This window comes from Sciurus carolinensis, chromosome 11 (genome assembly GCF_902686445.1).
Source record: "Sciurus carolinensis chromosome 11, mSciCar1.2, whole genome shotgun sequence".
Taxonomy (NCBI): Eukaryota; Metazoa; Chordata; class Mammalia; order Rodentia; family Sciuridae; genus Sciurus; species Sciurus carolinensis.
The window spans coordinates 110,440,291-110,461,051 of record NC_062223.1 but is presented as its reverse complement, the minus strand read 5'-3'; the positions used below and the strand labels follow the sequence as shown (position 1 = coordinate 110,461,051).

The 20,761-nt window shown below is 32.9% G+C and overlaps 1 protein-coding gene across 6 annotated transcripts in view; it reads left to right on the top strand.

The window, feature by feature from the left end:
• Positions 1-20,761, top strand: part of Arhgap20 (Rho GTPase activating protein 20) — a 126,892-nt gene that overhangs the window by 72,634 nt on the left and 33,497 nt on the right. For 2 of the 6 annotated variants that reach the window (XM_047519549.1, XM_047519545.1), the window contains exons 3-8: positions 1,781-1,945; positions 8,035-8,184; positions 14,485-14,526; positions 15,090-15,146; positions 15,406-15,490; positions 18,306-18,383. In XM_047519549.1, coding sequence (XP_047375505.1) covers positions 1,781-1,945; positions 8,035-8,184; positions 14,485-14,526; positions 15,090-15,146; positions 15,406-15,490; positions 18,306-18,383 — 577 coding nt within the window. The remainder of the gene's footprint in view (positions 1-1,780; positions 1,946-8,034; positions 8,185-14,484; positions 14,527-15,089; positions 15,147-15,405; positions 15,491-18,305; positions 18,384-20,761) is intronic. The other 4 variants (XM_047519547.1, XM_047519548.1, XM_047519546.1 and 1 more) reach the window with 4 other exon arrangements.

The window sequence follows — 20,761 nt, the reverse complement described above, 5'->3', positions numbered from 1 at the left end:
ATTATATATCCACTAGACTGACTAAAATTCAAAAGACTGATAACACACAATGTAGGTAAGATTGTGGAGCAATTGGAATTCTCCTGTAGCATTGCTAAGAATATAAAATGGTCTACCCACTTTGGAAAACAAACTGGCATTTTTTTCTGATATTAAAAAATAGAGGCCTATTCTGTGACTCAGTAATTCCACTCTGAGGCATTTATTAGGAAAAATAAAAAACATATATCACAAAAATATCAGTATAACATGTATAGCAGTTTTATTCATAATGGCTAAAAACTGGAAACAGCCAGGTATGTTAATCAATAAGACAATAAACTCTGGTTTATTTATCCATTGAATAGTATTAAGTAAATCCTTTAATGGATTATTGATAAATGTAACATGAATAAATCCCAAAAACGCAATTAAAAGATATACAAAAGAAGGTAGACTGTGCTCTCATTTTATAAAATTTGAGCACAGATAAAACTGATCTTCAGTTGGGGAAAAAATCAGAATAATGTTTTCTTCTGGAGTGATGGAGTCAGGATTGACTGGTTTGTAAGGAGTTTGAAGACTCTGGGTGCTAGTCAGCTAAAAAGAGATGATTGTGGACCAGGCACAGTGACACATGCTTATAATTTCAGCAACTCAGGAGGCTGAGGTAGGAGGATCTCAAGTTCAAGGCCATCCTCAGAAACTTAATGAGACTTGTTTAAGGTTTGGGGATGTAGCTCAGTAGCAAAATACCCTTGAGTTCAATTCTCAGTACCAAAGCAGGGACAAAAATGACCAGGGGACAGGCTTGCATAAGAAAGGAAGTTCCTCACAGAATGAGACTGTTCAGAGACTTATGGCAAGAAGTCATTATTCAGAAGGAAAGGAAGACAAGAGAATTCATGGGGAGGAGGATTAGAGGGTGTCTCTGGAGATTAGTTGTCCAGGTGATGTTTCTAATAGCTTGGAAGCAGTCAGAGAGCTCAAGAGTAGTAGCAACTTAGGGTCTTATAACCACAAACTCTCTTACACTGGCCAGCAGATGCTGGCTACCCAGAGCAGGCAGGCTAGTAATGGCTAAAAATCTGCTCATGTAAGCTGTTTTTAAAATAATTGAGTATGTAGAAATTTGGATTTGGCATTGATGAGCTTTTGAGCAAACTGGTCTCAGTGAAGAAATAATCCAGGGGTCAATACATGGATTCCATCCTGGGCTAATTTATATAATAAGTAACAAGGAGCAAAAAGGATTTTTTTGAAGTGATAATTTCATTTATCATGATAGGGGTTTAGGTTACACAGGTAAATTTATTTGTCAGAACTCAGTGAATATATACTTGATTTGTACACTTGTGCATTTCACTGAATAAGTTTTATAGAAAGAGAAAAATTCTAAATAAATATTGAGATTCTAGTTAGTAATATGCATGCTGAAGTATTTACAGGGATATGAACTGCTTTATGCAGTTAATACTGAAATGCTGAAATAAAATTAATAAATGAATAGATAGTTGGATTAGGTGTATAATGAAGCAAGTATAGTAATATTTTAATGGTAGAATCTAAGATGAGGTATACCTGTGTTTATTGTACAACTATTTCAACTTTATGTTTCAAAATATTTTGATAAAGTATAAAGTTTGCTGTGTGGAGAATAGGCTTCAGGGCACTGTGCCATTGCATGAAAAAATATTTCACACAGTTTTGTATTTCTTGACCAACTATAAGTTTTATTTTTATAAAAACTTGGCCCTGTGGTTGATAATTTGACTGATCTATGTCATGTAATCTGTTACAGGGAAAGTCCTTCTGCTAGTGTTGACACTTGTGCATTTCTGTCATCATTTATGTGCTCCAGTAGGACTCTACTGATTGATGGACGGGCAGAACTAAAAAGAGGCCTGCAGAGGCAGGAGAGACATCTTTTTCTATTCAGTGATCTGTTTGTTGTGGCCAAAATCAAGTAAGTATACTGCACACTCTATCCCAGTTATCATTATAAAATTGCATTTCCACTAACATACCCTTTCTATTCAGTGCTTACAGCAAGAATATCTGGTCTCTATTTATCATAGCTAATATCTGAAGTGAGTTTTGTTTGTTTTGTTTTTACAAAAAAATTCTGGTTGTTTATTCATTCAACAGATGTTCATTTAGGTCCTGTTTGTGCCACACCCTGAATACATGTAAGAGATACAGTGAAGCATGTGGTGGGTATGGTCCCTGCTTTTTTGAAGCTTACATTCTAATGTGGGAGCCTATATTTTTATATGTATGGGGGGAAATTACAAATCATGATTAGTACTATGAAGAAAATAGGGTACTAGATAAAGAAAAAGATAAGGTATGTGTTAGGTATAGCCAGGGGGAAAAATTACTGAAAAATGGGGGATGATCTGTATAACAAATTACTCCAAAGCATACACAGTTTAAAACCATAAGTATCTTGTGCTGTTTCTGAGTCAGGAATTGGGAGTTTTTAGCTAGGTAATTCTAACTTGAAGGACCCTCATGAGGTTGCAGTCGTCTCAATGCTCCACTGAAGAATCTACTTCCAATCTCTTGCACTGGGATGCTGGCAGCTTCAGTTCCTCATTGGTCAGAGGTTTGGATTCCTCTTCACATGAGCCTTTCCACGGTACTGCTCATAATATGGTCAGTTGCCTACTATAGGGTGAAAGATCTTTTGAAAGTGATGTACCATCATTTCTGACGTATGCTACTAGCAACACAGACTAACACAGACTACAGAAGGCAACTATACAAGGGTGTATCAGGAAGCAGGGGGCCATCTTGGAGGTTTGGAACCATGAAGGCTATAAGAAGTTTGGATTTTCTTCTGCAGAATTTTAATTGGGAGGGTCATAATGTGATTGATATTTTTTAAATTTTAAAAATATTTAAATATTTTTTTAAATAAATGCTTATGTTAGAGAACAGGTTGGAAGGTAGGCAAGAGTGGAAGCAAGTAGACTAGACAGAGGTTATCGTTGTGGTCCCAATGAGATAACGAGGGCATTGAGGATATTATCTGGGAGATGACAGTTAAGGATACAAACATGTTCGAAATATATTTTAGACGCACCCAAGATAACTTACCTATTGCTCAGTGCTACATGCCAGTACAGTTAATATCCAGAAAAGGTGGTCACTGCTACTTGCTCCATTTCCCATTCTCATGACCTGTGAAACATCATGAAAGATGGAGTATTTTAACAAATCAATTCCCAACAGAAATTTTCAGCCACTAGAGAATAGTAAACACTTTATTTTTACCATCCATACTCTCACACCTAAGTTATGCTATGTCATCAAGAAGGCATGGTACAGGGCTAAGTGCTAATTTGGCAAAACACTGTTTAATTAGAGTGGTATTAATAATATAAAAAATAGCATTTAGTAGGATCTTATTGTATGTTGGATATTATTCTAGATACTTTAATCTTTGTAACTATTCTGAGGTATTTGAATATAGGTCTATTTTATTTCAAAGTCCATTCTTTGAACTAATGTATAGTCTGCTGCTATAATTATTACTTTATTATTTTCTGAATTTAATAGAGTATTTTGCAACTCTATAGTTTTTACATCATTAATCTTTGTGATGAGTTAAATGCTCCAGCTTAAATATACCTACCTAGTTTAAAAAAAAATAGGCAAATAAGACTTATTGAACTGTTCAAATTTTTTTTAAACTAAAAGCAAAGGTAAAGATAAAAAAGACTCAGAATGTTTTAAATAGAACTAATGCCTACAGTGTAGCTTTGAAGTAAATATGATATTATGAGTAATATAAAGCAAAGTCTCCCTATCCAATCTTTGCAGTCAGTATACTTGACACTATTAATAAAGAACCAAATCTTTATTTTTTGACTGTAGTTTAGCTATCATGCATTTATTTAAAATTTAAATAGATGGTTCTATATGTCAGATATTATAATAGGAGAATCACAGAGGTCTAATTTAATTTTTCTAATTATCCTCCAATGTAACATTTGTTTTAGATATTGAACACCGAAACTCAGGGAGGTTTGTCACATACTAGCAGTTCATAAAGCTGAGGTTTGAATGTAGGTCTTAATTCCAGTAGCTAGTTCCTTCTGCTTGACCACATTGTACTCATTAGGTACCTAACCTGTGCTTAGCCTGGAGGCAGATAACAAAAAATTAAAATGACCAAATTTCTGAACTCTGGAATCCCAGAGTTATTTACTTGTAACATACACTTTGTTGTTAGAAAGGCATGCATTTTTCTGCACCTTTTTTTTTTTTTTTTTGGATTTTTATTCCCTTAGAAATACTAGAGGACCTGTTTTCTTACCTAAAGTCATCTATTGCTGTGAGTATTGCAAGCATTTAAATGGTGTATGTATCTTTTATTTTGCTAAAGCCTGTTTCTTTTCTACTAGAAAATTGCTATTCTTAGATATATTGGCAAAGTCTGTGCCCATAATCTACTTCTATAGCTGAGTTTTTATTTTGATAAAAAAAAAAAAACTGGGCTGGGGTTTTAGCTCAGTGGTAAAGAGTTCTTGCCTAGCGTGTGTGAGATACTAGGTTTGATTCTCACCACCTCATATAAATAAATAAAATTTAAAAATCTACTGACAACTAAACAATTTTTTAAACCTTTCTCATGTAAGGTTTACAATGTTTTTTCTGTATGCTGCTTTCAAGATGACTCAGTGGGTTCACTTAAATGTTTTTATGAAGTGACAAACTGTATTATTTAAATGCTGTTATTTAAGAGATTTGGTTCATAAAAAATTATTGTGTTTTACATATCCATTAGAGCTGTTTAAAAGTATGAATCATCTTAAGTTATTTGCTTTCTTAGCAGAACCCAAGACCCTTGAAACAGAGAATAGATATTTGAGGAAATAATTATTATTATGGGATTCCTACCACCTTGCAAACATTTTGTCCACAAATTTTCAGGAAATTGCTTCCATGATCATTCCCATAGCAAACATTGAGATATATTCACAAATCCATTTGAATATAACTTAAATTTCTTTCTAAAATAAACATCACCAAGAAGATAATAGCCCACTCGCTCTAAGACCAAATGTATGTCTGTCCTATCGCTGGTCATCCTTGGATGAAGGATTAGGTGGTACCCTGGGTCATTTAATTTGTTGAAATAATCTGAGACTACTACTTAGTATTTGATGTTTTGTACTTTTGTTTAAGGGGAGACCTTAGGTTCCATATTACATTAGTTCATCTTTAGGCTTCATTTGAAAACTTATTTCAGTCCTTAGGTTAAGCTTTTGGAAATAAACTCAAGTGGGATAAATTATTGATCAGCCGCTTACTTATTTATCACTTATTTAATCAAACTAGGTGAATTTTAGTAAGTAAAATGGAGAGTTTAAATGCTTTCTTTTATTTGCTAAAGTATTATATTTGTTCCATTTTGTGCTGGATATTGTTAGTGTTTGCTGAGAATTATTCTGAGGGTATTGACATTCTTTTTATACTAAATTAGAACAAGTATTAAAGCCAGATGGGTCCTAAAGTTCATTTTTTAAGTTCACTAGAAAGATAAATAAGTTATTTTTCCAATAAAATTGTCTTTTTGTTTATAAAACAGAATCTGTTTACAAACATTAAAATATTTACAAGAAGGATGATATTCTGTTAATAACCGTAGAACAACCATGTAGAAGTTCAGAAAAGAAATGACTATTTACCTCACACCCACTTAAACTTTCTCTAGTCTCATATTTTATTTCCTAAGCAAATGGTAAATAATGAGTTCTGTTTAGGTAAAAGTCTTGATTATTAATTCATTATCACTAGAATTACCACTAGATAGTTGAAGACTATATGATCTTTATCCCAAAGTATGACTATAACACATCTACATTTTGTAATGGGGGTAAATCTCCATAGAATTCTGTGTATTTCAGTACTTCCCTGAAATTCATCCCTGTATAAAAGGTCAGAGGGTAGTAAAACAAGGTATACCTGTCATCTTAATAATTTTATACTAATGGACTACATTTAGAACTAAGGAATTGATTTGAGGGGTTTCTTTGTGTTTTCAGTCAGTTACTATTAGATTTATTCTTTTATTGGAATGGTACTGAGGGAGATGATACTGTTGGAACCAGTTCAAGTTGGATTCAGTTTAATTTTTGTAGTCTAATACTATTGGAGATTGAGAGTGAAAAATTGAAAGAAGTACACTATGACCCCAGTACCAGCCATTTTAATATTGACTTGTTTTAAATACAAGCTAATCTATTTAGCTTTATATCCATAAATATTTGTGAAATTTGTCTGCTATTATTGTAATAAACACACACAGTCTTATCAGAAAGCATATCTCTGTAGAGACAAAAAGAACAGGCCAGAGAGAGAAAAGCTAAAGGAAACTTAATGGAAAGATTCTTACATCCGCGTTCAGTTTCTAAGGCTTTTCATAGATGCATAGTGTTTAACAGCCTAAAAAGCTTAGGAGTTTACCCAAACCCAGTTTGGATTCTAGCTCTGCTGTTTGCATAGTTTGGCTTTTGGCAAGTTATTCTATGACTTCATTTCCTTACATATAAAATGAGAATTAAACTAAATGATATGTGTAAAATTATTTAAAACAGTGGCACATGATAAGTCCTCAATAAATATTAGCTATTATATTTAGTATAGGAGAATGGAAGTCTTTGTTATACTTTTAAATATTTCCTTATTTTTGGCTTCAGGAGTGGATAATCTTGACACTTTATTGATCTAGAGAAAGGATCCTTGTAGTGACTTGCTTTCTAGGCCTATATATATGGAAGTTCCTACATGATATCTAATTTAGAGACCTGAATTAGAAAACAAATATGGAAAGATATCTCTCCTTCCAAAAGATTAATAGTTTTGGTTCTGTGTTAAATGATTGCCATTAAAATAACATTTTATCTGTAATCAGATCTGTTTCATAAAAATTAAAGATTCCTAGCAGTGAGGTGAAAAATATTGAAATACTGAAAGAAGTCATTGTGCCACAAATCACTTTTCTGTTCAAAGTTACTGCACCCAATGGGAAGCATAGATGAAGCTTAGAATTTAGATTAGCCTTGGTGTATAGTTCCTGCAAAATCCTTTTTCATTTTATAAATACTACTGAAGAGTTATAACTTTAAAATTCCACGTATTAGAAGAGTTTTAGAACTATTTATATAAAGTAGTTTTTATTTCATTTTGGCTTTTAGTATTTACACAAATGGTTCTGGATGCTAGGAAATCCTAAGTTTATCCTTCTCAGTGCTTTCCAATTATTTAAGTCTCAGATCCATCATGAGTATTAAATCTGTCAGTTAAGTTAAGAGATACGATGGTTTCCATATCAGAGGACTAGGGGAGATAAGATTGAAATTGTCTAAAAGCAATTTTGCTGATGACTTAAAGTAGGTCATCTTCTAGGTTTCCAGAGATGAGTGTTAATTTGTCAACCTCACTTTTTTTTTTCTTTTCTAGTTTAGGTTCTGAATTTAGCCTATAGTTCTTCAGTTTTTGCTGGACTACGGTTAAAATGGTTAAACAAAATCATAAGTAAGAAAATATAAAATAACCTACACTTTTAAAGGCTAGAAAATATTGCAACCACATAATAAAAAATTATAAATTTCTCTAATTCCAGGTTCTTATCTGCCATAGTTTTATAAACATTTTAATAAATCATGAGCCACTCAAATCTTTTTTAAAGTAAGAAAGATACAAATAATAAATGAATTAATTTTTGTAATAGCAGTACATTTAAATTAGGGTTTTGATCTAAATGTAATACTTAACATATAGGAAAATAAAGTAGCTAGTTTAAAAATAAAAATATTAAAAATATTCCTACTAAATGTATCACCAAATACTTCAGAGGCCTATTTCATGGACCTACATAGCCAACCATGTCACAATTCACTGTGCTAGGTGCTGAGCATAAAAACAACAAAGCATTTGCACATAATTAGTAGAAATGTTCTCTTATAACAAGTATAGAAGCTCCTGTAAAATTTTAAGAAACAAAATAATGAGAGGTCCTGTTTCATTTTTTTATCTTTCTAGATATAATAATAACTTTAAGATAAAAAATAAAATTAAATTAACTGATATGTGGACGGCAAGCTGTGTAGATGAAGTAGGAGAAGGTAACACCAATGCCATGAAGTCCTTTGTCCTGGGCTGGCCCACAGTGAACTTTGTAGCCACTTTCAGGTAAGAACTATCCCATGTCCTACTATATTGATGACTAGGATAAAGAGAAACAATTTAATCAATTTTGTTGTCTGGATTTTTTAAGGAAACTATTTTATTCTGCTAGCATATTTAGTCAGTGTCTTCTTTGACATCAGCATCCAACAAAAATACTTCTGTGCCTTATGTTTTACCTAAAGACCTTTTGATTACAATATAGGAAAAATTAATTGTAAATATTAGATACTCTTAGAAGGTCATTTACCTTGCTTTCACTAGTGATTTTTTTTTAATTTTTCACTGTAGATGGACATATTATCTTTATTTATTTATTTTTATGTGGTGCTATTGAACCCAGTGCCTCACATGTGTGAGGCAAGTGCTCTACCACTAAGCTACATCCCCAGCCCTCCCCAGTGATTTCTTAAGGGGTTCTACTGAAACAATTGGAAGGGAGGGAACTTCCAGGAATGGGAAGTGGAATAGAGGGTCAAATCTTTAGGAAGTTTCTAGTCCCAATATCTCTTTTCCCTAGGGTTTAGGTGTTTGTTCTATGTATTGAGCTTTTGAAACTCATCGGTCTTTTCAAACCCTGAAGTAGATCTTTACAGAATCAAATTTTATAAAATAGTACAATTAAGTTTGAATAATTGATTTATACTCCCAGATTTTGTAAAGGAATAGTATTTTTATTATATAAATAAAATTAATATAATGAAATACTGAGTTTATTGAATTGTATATCTGGTTTTGATTTTTCATCTATAAAGATGTGACAAATTAGTTTCCCATGACTCATTCCTAGGCTGGCATGGGATTGGAGAATGTATAACATACAGAATATTTGTTCTCCTATCCTGAACATGCTTTACAAGTTCAAGGTGAATGTACCAAAATTCACACCCATGATATTCAACTCCAATGTTTATTTTACACTTAGAGTTAGTGTTCATCAAATACATGAGGATTTTCATTCTTTTTCTCTCCCACTACCAGCAAACTACTTGGGCATCGTCCTGAAGCCAGATTGCTAAAATTTTCCAAGCTGTTGTTCTTCTAATAAAGGATAGGCATGTCATTAAATTCTGTTATGCACTATTGGCCTACCACAAGATTTTAGGAACTTATTTGGAAGAAGCATGTGTTTGTATCATTCTCTGCATATCTTCTTTCCCATGACAGATTTCTGTAGATATTATCATTTCCTATTGTTTAATCTCCTTGGAGTTAAAAGTAAGAGAAAGCAATTTCAAGTGAGGAATAACTACATGATATTTTTAATCAAATAATTTTCATTAAACTTCATTTTAAGAAGAGAGAATGTGAAAACATGTTTTTTATATATACTGTGTTGCTCATATTATGGTTGTTTCTCCAGATGACCAAGATTAACATCGCCAGTGGTATTATGTAGATGTAATGTACCCCTTAATATAATAATGTATAAAAAGTGTAATTTACCTCTGTGGCATTTCCCTCTCCCACCCCAAACCCATAACCCTAATCTTATCATGAGAAAACCATCAAATAGCAACAAATTGAGGAAGGTTGTAATAGGATATCTGACCAGTTCTCAAAATTGTCAAGGTCAGAAAGGGAAAGATTGAGGAATATGCATAGACTAATCACTAACAAGACATAATAGCTAAATGTAATGTGGTATACTGAATTGTCTCCAGAACAAAAAAAGGACCCTAATTTAAAAAAAAAAAAAAAAAAACTGGTAAAATCTGAATAAGGTCAAGAGTTTAGCTTATAGTAGGTACCAGTATTTCTTAGCTTTGACAAATGGACCATGATAATGTAAGAGGATAACATTGCAGGAAACTGAAACTGGGTGAGAAGTATACAAGAACTCTTATTATCTGTGTAACTTTTCTGTATATCTAAAATTATTTAAGTTTATTTAAAATGAAGTAAAGTGTTGAGGAGTTCTACCTCCAGAATGACAGGGTGAGATCTTAACAGACTGACCACCCTACAGATAACTGTAAAATCTGAACAAAATAAAAACAACAATAACTACCTGAGGGTTCTGTAAAGTGGACAAAAGTTAGGAGATTTTTGGAGAGGAATTGAAATTTCAAAGAAGGCACCAACACTTGGTGAGTTTCCTATTTTTAAGGCTTTTGTCTAGGGCATGCTGCACTCACATTGTGGTGCAGGGTAGCTAAAACTCAAAACCCCACAATCTTATTTGTCTGAAGAAGCAGAGTACAGAGTCTCAGTCAGTACAGCTAATTAAAAGTGAGTGAAAAGTGAGGTGTGAGGGGACTCGAGAAAGAAAGCTCCACATTCTGTGTATGGATGCCTTCCAAGCATCTAGCTAATTGTTGGACCCCACATGCCTGGGATACATAGAAAGCAGCTTGAAACTAAAATGAAGAATTGAACTGAGTGACTGACCATCACAAGTGAGATAGAGCCTGTAACAACCTAATCAAATTAACTATCTAAAGAAATAGCAACAGTTTTAAAAATATATTAGAATGCAGAGTCTCTGCAACAAAGCATTCACAATGTTCAGAATATGATCTAACACTCCTTGATATATAAATAACAAGGAATGATAAAAAGTAATCAATAGAGACCAACTTTTTGATGGACCCATAAGTTGAATTACCAGAAAAGAACGTAACACCTTAGCATGTTAGGTAGAGAATCCACTTGACAGTAATGAAAAGATAAGAAATCTTGGCAGAGAAATAGGAAATATTTTCAAAGGTCCAAATGAAAAACTCTACAATCAAAAACTATAATATCATAAATAAGAATCTTTTTCATGAACTTACTTACAGAATGGAAATGAGAGCAGCCAGTGAATTTAAAGATACATCTATTCAAATTGTGCAATATGAAGATCAGAGAAACTAAGACTTTCTTAAAAAAATGGAAAATGTATCAGTGACTTATGGGAAGGCATAATATGGTATAGTATACAAGTGATTGGAATCCCAAAAAGAGGAAAAAGAATAAATAGAGAAGAAATACTTGAAGAAATAATGGTTTAAAACCTCCCAAATTTAGTAAAAGACTAAATGTACAGATTCCTTAAGCTCAGTGAACCCCCGATTATGAGTATGAAAAAAACTACACCTTGTCATATTATAGACAAACTGCTATAAATCAAAAATAAGAGAAATATCTTCAAAATAGTCAAAGAAGAACAATATATATGGAGAACAACAATTGGAATTATTGTGGACTTTTCATTAGAAGCTAGGGAGGTGAGAGGATAGTTAAAAAACAACTTCAACTGTTGAATTTTTCAGTCTTTCAAGTATTAGGAGAGAAAACTTTCAATCTAGTATACAGTATCCAGCCAAAAAGTTCCTCACAAAAATAAAGGTAAAGATTTTTTTTTTAACTGTAAAAATTTATTGCCAGCAGATCTTCTCGACCAAAAAAAAAAAAAAAAAAAGTTAATGGAAGTTTCAGACTGAAGTGATATTATATCAGAGGGAAGCTTGGATCTTTAAAAAAGAAGACTGCTATAAATGGTATTATATATGTGTGTTTCTACACACACATACTACATACTTAGTAAATATTAAGGAAACTCTAGGCCATGATCAGTTTTAAACATCATTAGACTAGTAGCTCAAGAAGCAGTCATTTGTACCAGTTACTACACTATCTACATAGAAACAAAAAGTAAAATCTAACAGCTTTGAAATAATTCTTGACAACTGCCAAAATCTATGAGAACTTCTCAATTAAGTCAAACTGGGAGAAGAACAAACAATATGAACTTCCTATACTTTACTTTGGGAAACAGGGTAGACAGTCACCTCTCAAAAAGGGCTAAAAGGAATTTCATCTCTATCAGTACAGGTACTCTGATTAACAAACCTAGTGCCTAACTCAGGCACAGTAGAGCACTCCTGTAATCCCAGGACTTGGGAGATTGAGGCAAGATAATTGCAAATTTGAGGCCAGCCTCAGCAATTTAATGAGGCCCTGAACTTATCAAGACCCTGTCTCAAAATGAAAAAATAAAAAAAGAACTGAGGATGTAGCTCAGTGGTAAAGTGCCCCTGGGTTCAACTGCTGATACAAAACAAAAAACATTCTAGGATCTATGTCTACCAGAAAAATGATGCTATACTTATTTTACAAGAAGTACTTAAATCTGACATTGATCTGAGATTTATCTACAATAGTAATCAGAATAATGTTTTAACTGAAGTACCTACAGTGAGAGACTACAAACTCATGTGCAGGCTTATTTGTAAATCAAACTAAAACTCATTTTAAGCTCATGTATTCACAGGCTGGTAGGAAACAAATTTTTTTCTTAAGGTAAAACCAGATACAGGAGACTTCTGAGATGCCTCCAAAACAGTTGAAAGCCTTCCCTAACTTTCAGTTCATTGTGATCACTGCTAACATCATCTTTTTGCTGTGCCCATAGTTGTTGCTTTACATCCAGAGATGTTTCAACTCCTTACCACAAGTGTAGTAAGGTATCTTCGATGATGCAAAGTCCTTGGTGCATAGGACTCAGCCTCCCTAGTTGTTCCTTAAAACAATTTCTTGAGTTCTTTTTGTTTTCTTTGGGAATCTGAACCCATATCTGGTTCCCAACTCATACTGAGGGATGACAGATCTCCATCCCCTCCATGATTTGAGTGAATCTTGCAATCTGTCTTGACCTTTTTCTTTCTCCACTACTACATTCTTCTTCCTTGGATCTTACTGTCTTTTTTAATGTTCTCAGGTATTTAGGAAACTGAAATAACTACTGATTTTGGAGTACTACTGACTTGTGTCTTATATAAATGACTGGGGTGAAGAATTCCAGAGGAAAGGGGAGTTCTTGTATACAGCAGGGAGAAAAGGCAAAACACCACAAGATTACACAAATGAATCTTCATAAATTAACCTGACACATTGATAATTAGTTTATTTTGCTGTCTATTCAAACAATGACCACTATATAGCAATGATAATGATTGTTCTAAAACTACATGCAGTTAGTGTATTTACTTTTTTTTTCTTTTTTTGGTATGGTTAACTCTTTTATGCAGTTGGAAAGCACGATGGTGGGGGTTATTGCCTAAAAAGGAGCAAAGGATTTTTCAAGATGATTTTCTGTTTTATAATATGAGTGCGGTTACATAGATGTATTTAATTCATAAAATTTTTTCAAGCTGTACACTTAAAGATTGTGCAGTTTTCTCTATATATCTTATATTTGTCAGTTAAAAGTTTAAAACAAAAAAACTAAGTATCTTAAAGTTGCTTGTTTCTTTAACTGCTTTGAAAAAGTTAATGAGCCCAAAGAAAACACCTAGTCTCTTTTTCAACACAGATTTTTGATAAATAAATCTAAGATTTGACATAAATGAAACTAAAAAATCTGTTTTAGAAAAGAGAATATACCAAAAGGTAGTAAGGAATTGTTTAAAGATGGAAATTGTATGGTCAGTAGTAAAAAACAAAGATGTAATACACTTTCTTTCTGTTACCAATCCTGGAAGATCATTCATGGAGAAAAAAATTAAGAAACAAAGTTTGAAATAAATTGCAAATATTTATTAAGTGTATATTCCTGAAATAAGAAAATATTTCCAACTTATCTGAAAATATTAGAAATATGATTTTTAAAACCGTGAGAGATAAGACTGGAGTAATAAACTTGAAATTTTTTAACTTTAAGAATTAAATGCAACATTGACTTCACAAAAATTATTAATAGTAATTTACTCATAAATTTATCTTAATCAAAAGGTTATAATAAGTATAATTTTCTATAAACTAATTTCTTAAATTATAGTTTTGTTCTAAATATATAAAAGAAAACAATGCTTCTTTTCCTGATAACATACTGGTTTCTGGGCCAAGGCATTTTCATCCATATGCCAAATTTCTATTTCATCTCAATATTAGCATACTTTCTATTATGGCTCTTTAAGCTGAAGAAACACTAAGTAAGATGATTAATCCAGCTTTACAGGTGTAGGAACTGAGATTTAGGTTGAGTACCTTACCAATAATCATCTAGATTGCATATAGTTTGTAAACCACTTCAAGCCCTACTTTTCACTGGTATAGCACCTCTTATAAAAGACCAGTAAAGAGTAAGAACGTGTCTGTCTTGGATCAATCCAAAAGAATTTAACAAACTACACTTGGCTGTTTAGTTTTTCCTAAAGGGTATTTTGGAATCTCCAGACATGATTATGCTGATTTGCAGTTTACGTGTATAACTTCTTCAGTATCAACAGGCTTGTTGATATTTTCATCTGGATAGGCAGTCTCAAAAATGTTGGCATAAGCATTTTGTGTGGTTTAATTTGTCTCCCATTTTCTTTACAGTTCTCCAGAACAAAAGGACAAATGGCTCTCACTTCTTCAGAGGTATTTTTTTCAGTATGCTTATTTTTAAAATTTAACCTGTAGTAATTGAATTAAAACATTTTCTTCAGTGATGTGCCCCAAACACTTCCCCTTAGTAGAAACTGTTCATTTGCCCTTAAAATAAATTGTCATTTAGATTGTACACTGCTATTTGTTATAAATAATGCTCTCTCGTTAAAGTGTTCCTTCTTTCTAGGAAGGAGAACTTTGAGGTTTGATTAGATCAATTTAGACAGAAATTAGTAATCTCTTCTGTCCCTTGCTGTTGTCTCTAAGCTACTACCAATTGGAGATAAGTTTCTTCAAAATATGTATCATTTCCATAAATGCAAGGATTTCTGTGGAGCACAACAAAAATCAATTATCCCTAGCATTGAGCATACAGACCAAAAATGGTCAACTTAAGCTCATTGGTTAGATTCATACTTTTCTCCTTTTTTCCTTTCCCTAAGCAATGGGATAACCAAGATTTTATACTCCACTAGAGAACTAAATGGAAGTAAAAGACGATTTGCTTTGGTTTGGCTTAGTAAAATATTATGTATGTTCTTGTACTTATCAAGGTGCAGACCTGTTCAGAGAAGGCAAGGAGACTTTAAGGATAAAAATGTCATCCAGAGGTGCCTGAACTTGATTTTGCTTCTCAGTCCTCACTTGACATGGATTTTTTTTTTCCTATTCTCATGCCTACTGTTCTGCAATTTTTTGTATTTATCTTTCAACCCATAATGTAATCTGACTTTACTGAGTCTTTCATGTGTCTTTTTAAGTACAGCATATAAGTATATTGAAAATATTAATAAAATAGATTAAAAAATAAGCCATTAGAGAATTTCATCTGACTCAGTGTTGTTTTGGGTTGTCGTTGCATTTGATTAGATACATCAATCTAGAGAAAGAAAAGGACTACCCGAAGAGCATTCCCCTCAAAATCTTCGCCAAGGATATTGGGAATTGTGCCTATGTAAGTGTTTCTAAGTCAGAAAATTAAATTCAAAGTCCCTGCATAAGGCAGAAAACTCCATGGTTAAAAAGAGAGACAGGCAGACAGGCAATGTATATGCTATAAAAGGTAGGTGTCTGGAAATACCATATAAAGGGAAATGCTTTTTCTTGGGTTTGTATCTTTGTATGTATGAAAAGTCAAGACCTGAGAAAAGGAAACAAGGAATTTGTATTAACTACAGTACTTAACATTTAATCTTGGAAAGAATACTATTTGTCAGATGTCTCTTCTCCCTCTGTCATGAATGTTTCTCACATCTTTTCAATAGCAGCTGCAGAGATTTGTAGTAAAATTATTTCCACAAGCAATATTTTTAGCTTGTCACTTCTTCAATTGAAAGTAGTTTTGAAAGTTTATTCTTTGAGTTTCTAGAGATTGAATCCCTCAAGTTAAAAAGCTAAAAAATCTGGGAGAAATTATGTTTTTAAGGGATGGGCATGCTTCTACCTCAGAATGCTTATCTTGTTAAATGTTTAGTCTTTAACCCATGTTATTATGTGTAATTTATTGACTGAAATTGTAGTACATGACCCAAGATGTTATCAATGATGAAAAAAATAAAAACTTATATTTTTTGATACTATGGATTGTCATACTTCACAACAGCCATAGGTCACACAGTATAGTTTTGTGTGTGGAAAAATATTTAAGCTTAAAGAATTATGTTTTGACCAAAAGCAAAAGTTACCAAACATTCTGACCAGTTCCTGAGTTTAAGATATCACTACTATAGGGAAATACTCAATTTTTTTATGGTTTGAGAGTAAAGAGATCTCCTATAGCAAAGCAGGAAAAAAAAAAAAAAACCTACATTGATTCAGTTCTAGCAGTGGTTTACATTAAACATGGAAAATTGTTTTTTTGTTTTGTTTTTTTTTATCACTTTACGTATGGAAGGTTTGTGCTTGAGAAAGAACCAATCTCCCACTCATTTTGACAAAAGATGTGGTCAAGTTGGGGTGTTCTACTTCTATCACTAGGACCATGGATAAATCAAGAATGAAGTGACACTCCTTTGTTCTCTGAAGTACATTTTGTGGCAAGAGTTTCTTTGAGAGAGCCCTACATCCGCGAAGAATGATTCCCCCAAATCAGGGTGTTGTTCTTTAATCTTTAATCTTTGCCTTTAGTTGTACACAATCTGTCAGTGAATTCTGCTAATATGGAATGGAATACCCATATTTTCAGTTTTGTCTCTTTTGTTATTTGTTTACTACCCAGAAAACTTTTTCTGCTGAAACTCATTTGTTTTCTCTCCCATAAAGGTATGTAGGGAAAAATATACTTCCTGTAATTACTGTTTTGAATGTTAAGAAAAATTACTTAGAAACATGAGTTTCTTTAAACTGAATGGGAGCTCTTTCAGACGTGTTAAAAAGAAAAAAGCCAAATGCCCCTTCTGAAATTATATTTCAAGTTAAAGCCTGGCATATAACATTCCTGTACTATTCTGGTGGAAGACAGATTCTGGATTGGGTACTTCAGGCCCTTCCTGTTGGGCAGTGAGACACCTTAGACACTTTTGTATCATCCTTGGAGCTACTAGGAGTTTGTTTGTTTGTTTGTTTGTTTGTTTTTGTACCAGGACTTAAACTAAGGGCACTTAACTACCAAGCCACATCCAGTATTTTTTTTTTTTTTTTTTTTTTTTTTTTAGTATTTTATTTTTAAATAGGGTCTCACTAAGTTGCTGAGGCTAACCTGGAACTTAAGATCCTCCTGCCTCAGCCTTCCAAGCTGCTGGTATTAGCAAGGAATGCTTTTTAAAAATCAATGCATTTTAAAATGCCTTTTTTAAAAACTGAAATTTAATAACAACTTTTAGAAGCAGTTTGTCCTGTCAACTAATTGGCTCATAGGGAAGAAATAATAAAACAAAAAATATATGACAGACTATCAGTGGATTTCACTTTGCTTTTTTGTAATATATCCTTTGTGTTTTTATATCATTTTGTTTCTACCTAGGCTTTATTTGTGACACAGTCTGAATTGCCAATATATCTGATAGTAATTAAAATAGTACATAGCAAACTTATTCATGATATCATAGCATTGTGTATAATCTCTTTGGGAATTCGTTGAACTCTATATGTATCTTAAATCCTTCTGTTTGTTTTGATTATTTTTTACTAGCAGTTCTCAATGAAGTTGAGCACAGAGCTATTGTAGATACCTTATTCAAAGACAGAGTTGGTAAAAGAATTGAGCTTTCTAAAATTTTCATTTTTTTCCTAGACTCAATTTTAAGTCCTCTAAAGATTTCAACAGTGAAAATCTTAGTGACCAGACATAGAAAGCACTTAATAAATAAGTTTTAAAAGTAGTTTGTAATCATTTCTTATTCCAATTTTATACCATGCAAAGAAATAAAATATTATGAGAACAGTATTCAGGAAGAAATAGAAATATATCTCTCTTCCTTTTTTATTCACTTTGCATTATGGAAATACAATTACAGCAGTGGAGCAGAAGAATGGCCTGATTTTTGTGGGTGTGTGATCGGGAGTGGGGGTGTATATACTCTCTCTGAAATATAATTAGTCTTTTTCTTACTTACTTAAGTTCTTATATTTTGTGAGTCCACATATCCTTTTAAGAGAATAAATTTTTTATCAAAGGGCATAATATATCAGTCTACTTAAGTCTTATGCTTTACTCTGTCCACACTTGAAATCAGGATTTGCCTTTGGATAGTCATTTATCAATTATTTGTTCACCTATCTTAAAATCTTTTATTTATAGCTATATTTCTTCTTTTTTTTTTCCCCTACAGTCTAAAACTATAACAGTAATGAATTCAGATACAGCGAGTGAAGTTATCAACATGTCATTATCAATGCTAGGGATAACTGTAAGTTACTATGCTAGATATTCTTAATTATAAAGAAACTTTGATACTGTAGATTCAAAGTAATATTTAGTAATTTACATGTAAATTATCCCTTCTCTCCTAAGACAGCTCGTTATTAGATACTAATGATAATGATGATGGTGAATTCTGAAGGATTTTCTGGGAGCCTCATTGCCTGGTTGCAGGTCCTGAGGTTTAAGATGGTTGATTCTGCTAGTAAATAAAATAATAGCTTTGAATTAGATCATGGGTTTGGAAAGCTTTCAGCATACATATCACACGCTGGGGAGATATGTATTTTTCTTCTAGCTTCTGCCCTTCTCTGGGACAGAGGCAAGTATTGGTGGAAAGATTGGAATGTTTAAAGATGAGGTATAGGGGAAAGAGATTAGGAAGGTTCTCTTTATTGATTCCCTGTTTGTTCTACAAACACCACACCAAAAAGAGTAATTTTTTAAGGGTGGTGTTTCAGTCAGCTTTTTATCACTGTGACGAAAAGACTGGACAACAGCAGCGTAGAGAATAAAAAGTTTATTTTGGCTCATTGTGTCAGAAGATCAGTCCATGATCATCTGACTCCATATCTCTTGGCCCAAGATGAGGCAGAACGTTATGGTGGAAGGGAGAGGAAGAGGAAAGCAGCTCAGAACATGATGACAGAAAGTAGAGTGAGAGCTCCCCTCACAGGGCAAATTATACACTCCAAAGGCATGACCCCAGTGGCCTAACCTCTGCTAGCCTTATCCTATCTGTCTATAGTTATCATCCAATTAATCCATCCCGATAGATTAATCCACTGATTAGGTTCCACCTCTCAAAATCTAATCATTTCACCTCCACAAATTCTTGTACTTCTCACACAGATTTCAAGGGCACTTCATATCTAAACCATTACAGATGAAAAAACTAAGGAAAGTACTGGAACATTATTTTTTAGTGAGATTATCTATTATTAAAACATTACTAAGTTTTTTTTTGTTTTGTTTTGTTTTTTGGCGGTGCTGGGAATCGAACCCTGGGCCTTGTGCTCCACAAACTGAGCTATCTCCCCAGGCCAAAACATTACTAAGTTATGACATGACACATTTAAGACATTGAATTTATATTTTCTCTTACACAATGCTCTACTGGGGAGTGAGAGAAGAATGGAGGAACTTTAGATTATGTAGAAGGAAATGCAGTCTGTAAAAAATTTAAATAAAAACTAAAAGAAATTTAGTAAACCATAAAAAAAAAGAATTCAGGGTAACCAAAATTCAAGATAAGAAATATGATTCATTAGTAAAATTTAGTAACATTTAAAATGTAATTAAATTTTATTTACACCAGGTAAAGCAGGCACATTTGCATTGATTTCTTACCTACAAAAATAATATGACTCAATTTCTTTTGTGTATTTTCCTTTAAATAAGGTGATAAATCTGCTCAAAAACAAAGTTATATTAATTTAATTAGGAATTGAGGCTGTTTGTTTTAACTGTTATAACAGATTTTTATAGTGTTTTCAGACTACATAAAAAGATAGATTGTTCTTACTCTTTTGTTAGGGGATGGGCAAGGAGCAGTTTGTATGGTATTATGTATATCCTGGGCCCTCTATAAGGGGAGGGCTGTGATTTTTTATTAGAAGTTAAAGACAACTATTTGAAATATTGCTAACAGAGTTGACTATTTTTGTTCTAGCTTCCATTTAAAATATTTTGCTTTATCCCAGAGGACTCAACAAAGTTTTATTTCTTTCAAGTGGGATTTATAGTATTGCTGGGTTTAAATTCTGCTAGTGAACAATTTTATTATTTTCCTTAACTGGGGCTAGTCTCTAGATAGAATTCTTATCCTTTCTGTTCCAGGACTGGACTTGCCCAAACTAAAGCCAGTACAACTGCTAATAACTCATATTCTCAAAATCTTTTGGTCATTCTAATAATCAACCTCTGGGATTTTACTTTTTAATCATAGATACAGCACTGTTTGTGACTTTCTAGATAACAGGTTGTCTTTGCAGAGGCATGTTGCATTCTTTGAGAAGTATAGAGACATTACAGTAGTGAGGACTCCAAAGAAAAGATTAACTTTTTAGAACTAAGACTTTTGTTCTGTGTAAAAGGGCCTGGCTACAATTTCACATCCCATGGGCTTACCTATATAGTGCAGGTCCAATTCGGTTACAGTTTGTGGATCCCTAGATGTCAATTGGTGGGAATGTAGAATCTCCATGTTCTTTCAGGGGATGGGAGATGGGTTATAGGAATCAGTACTGCCATCTAAAAAAATAATAATATCCACTAGCCCAGAAACCTTAAAAGCTTAAAAATGCCAAATAATATGTCTTCATTCAAGTACTAGACATAGATAATTTATTGTGACTTTTAATTCTT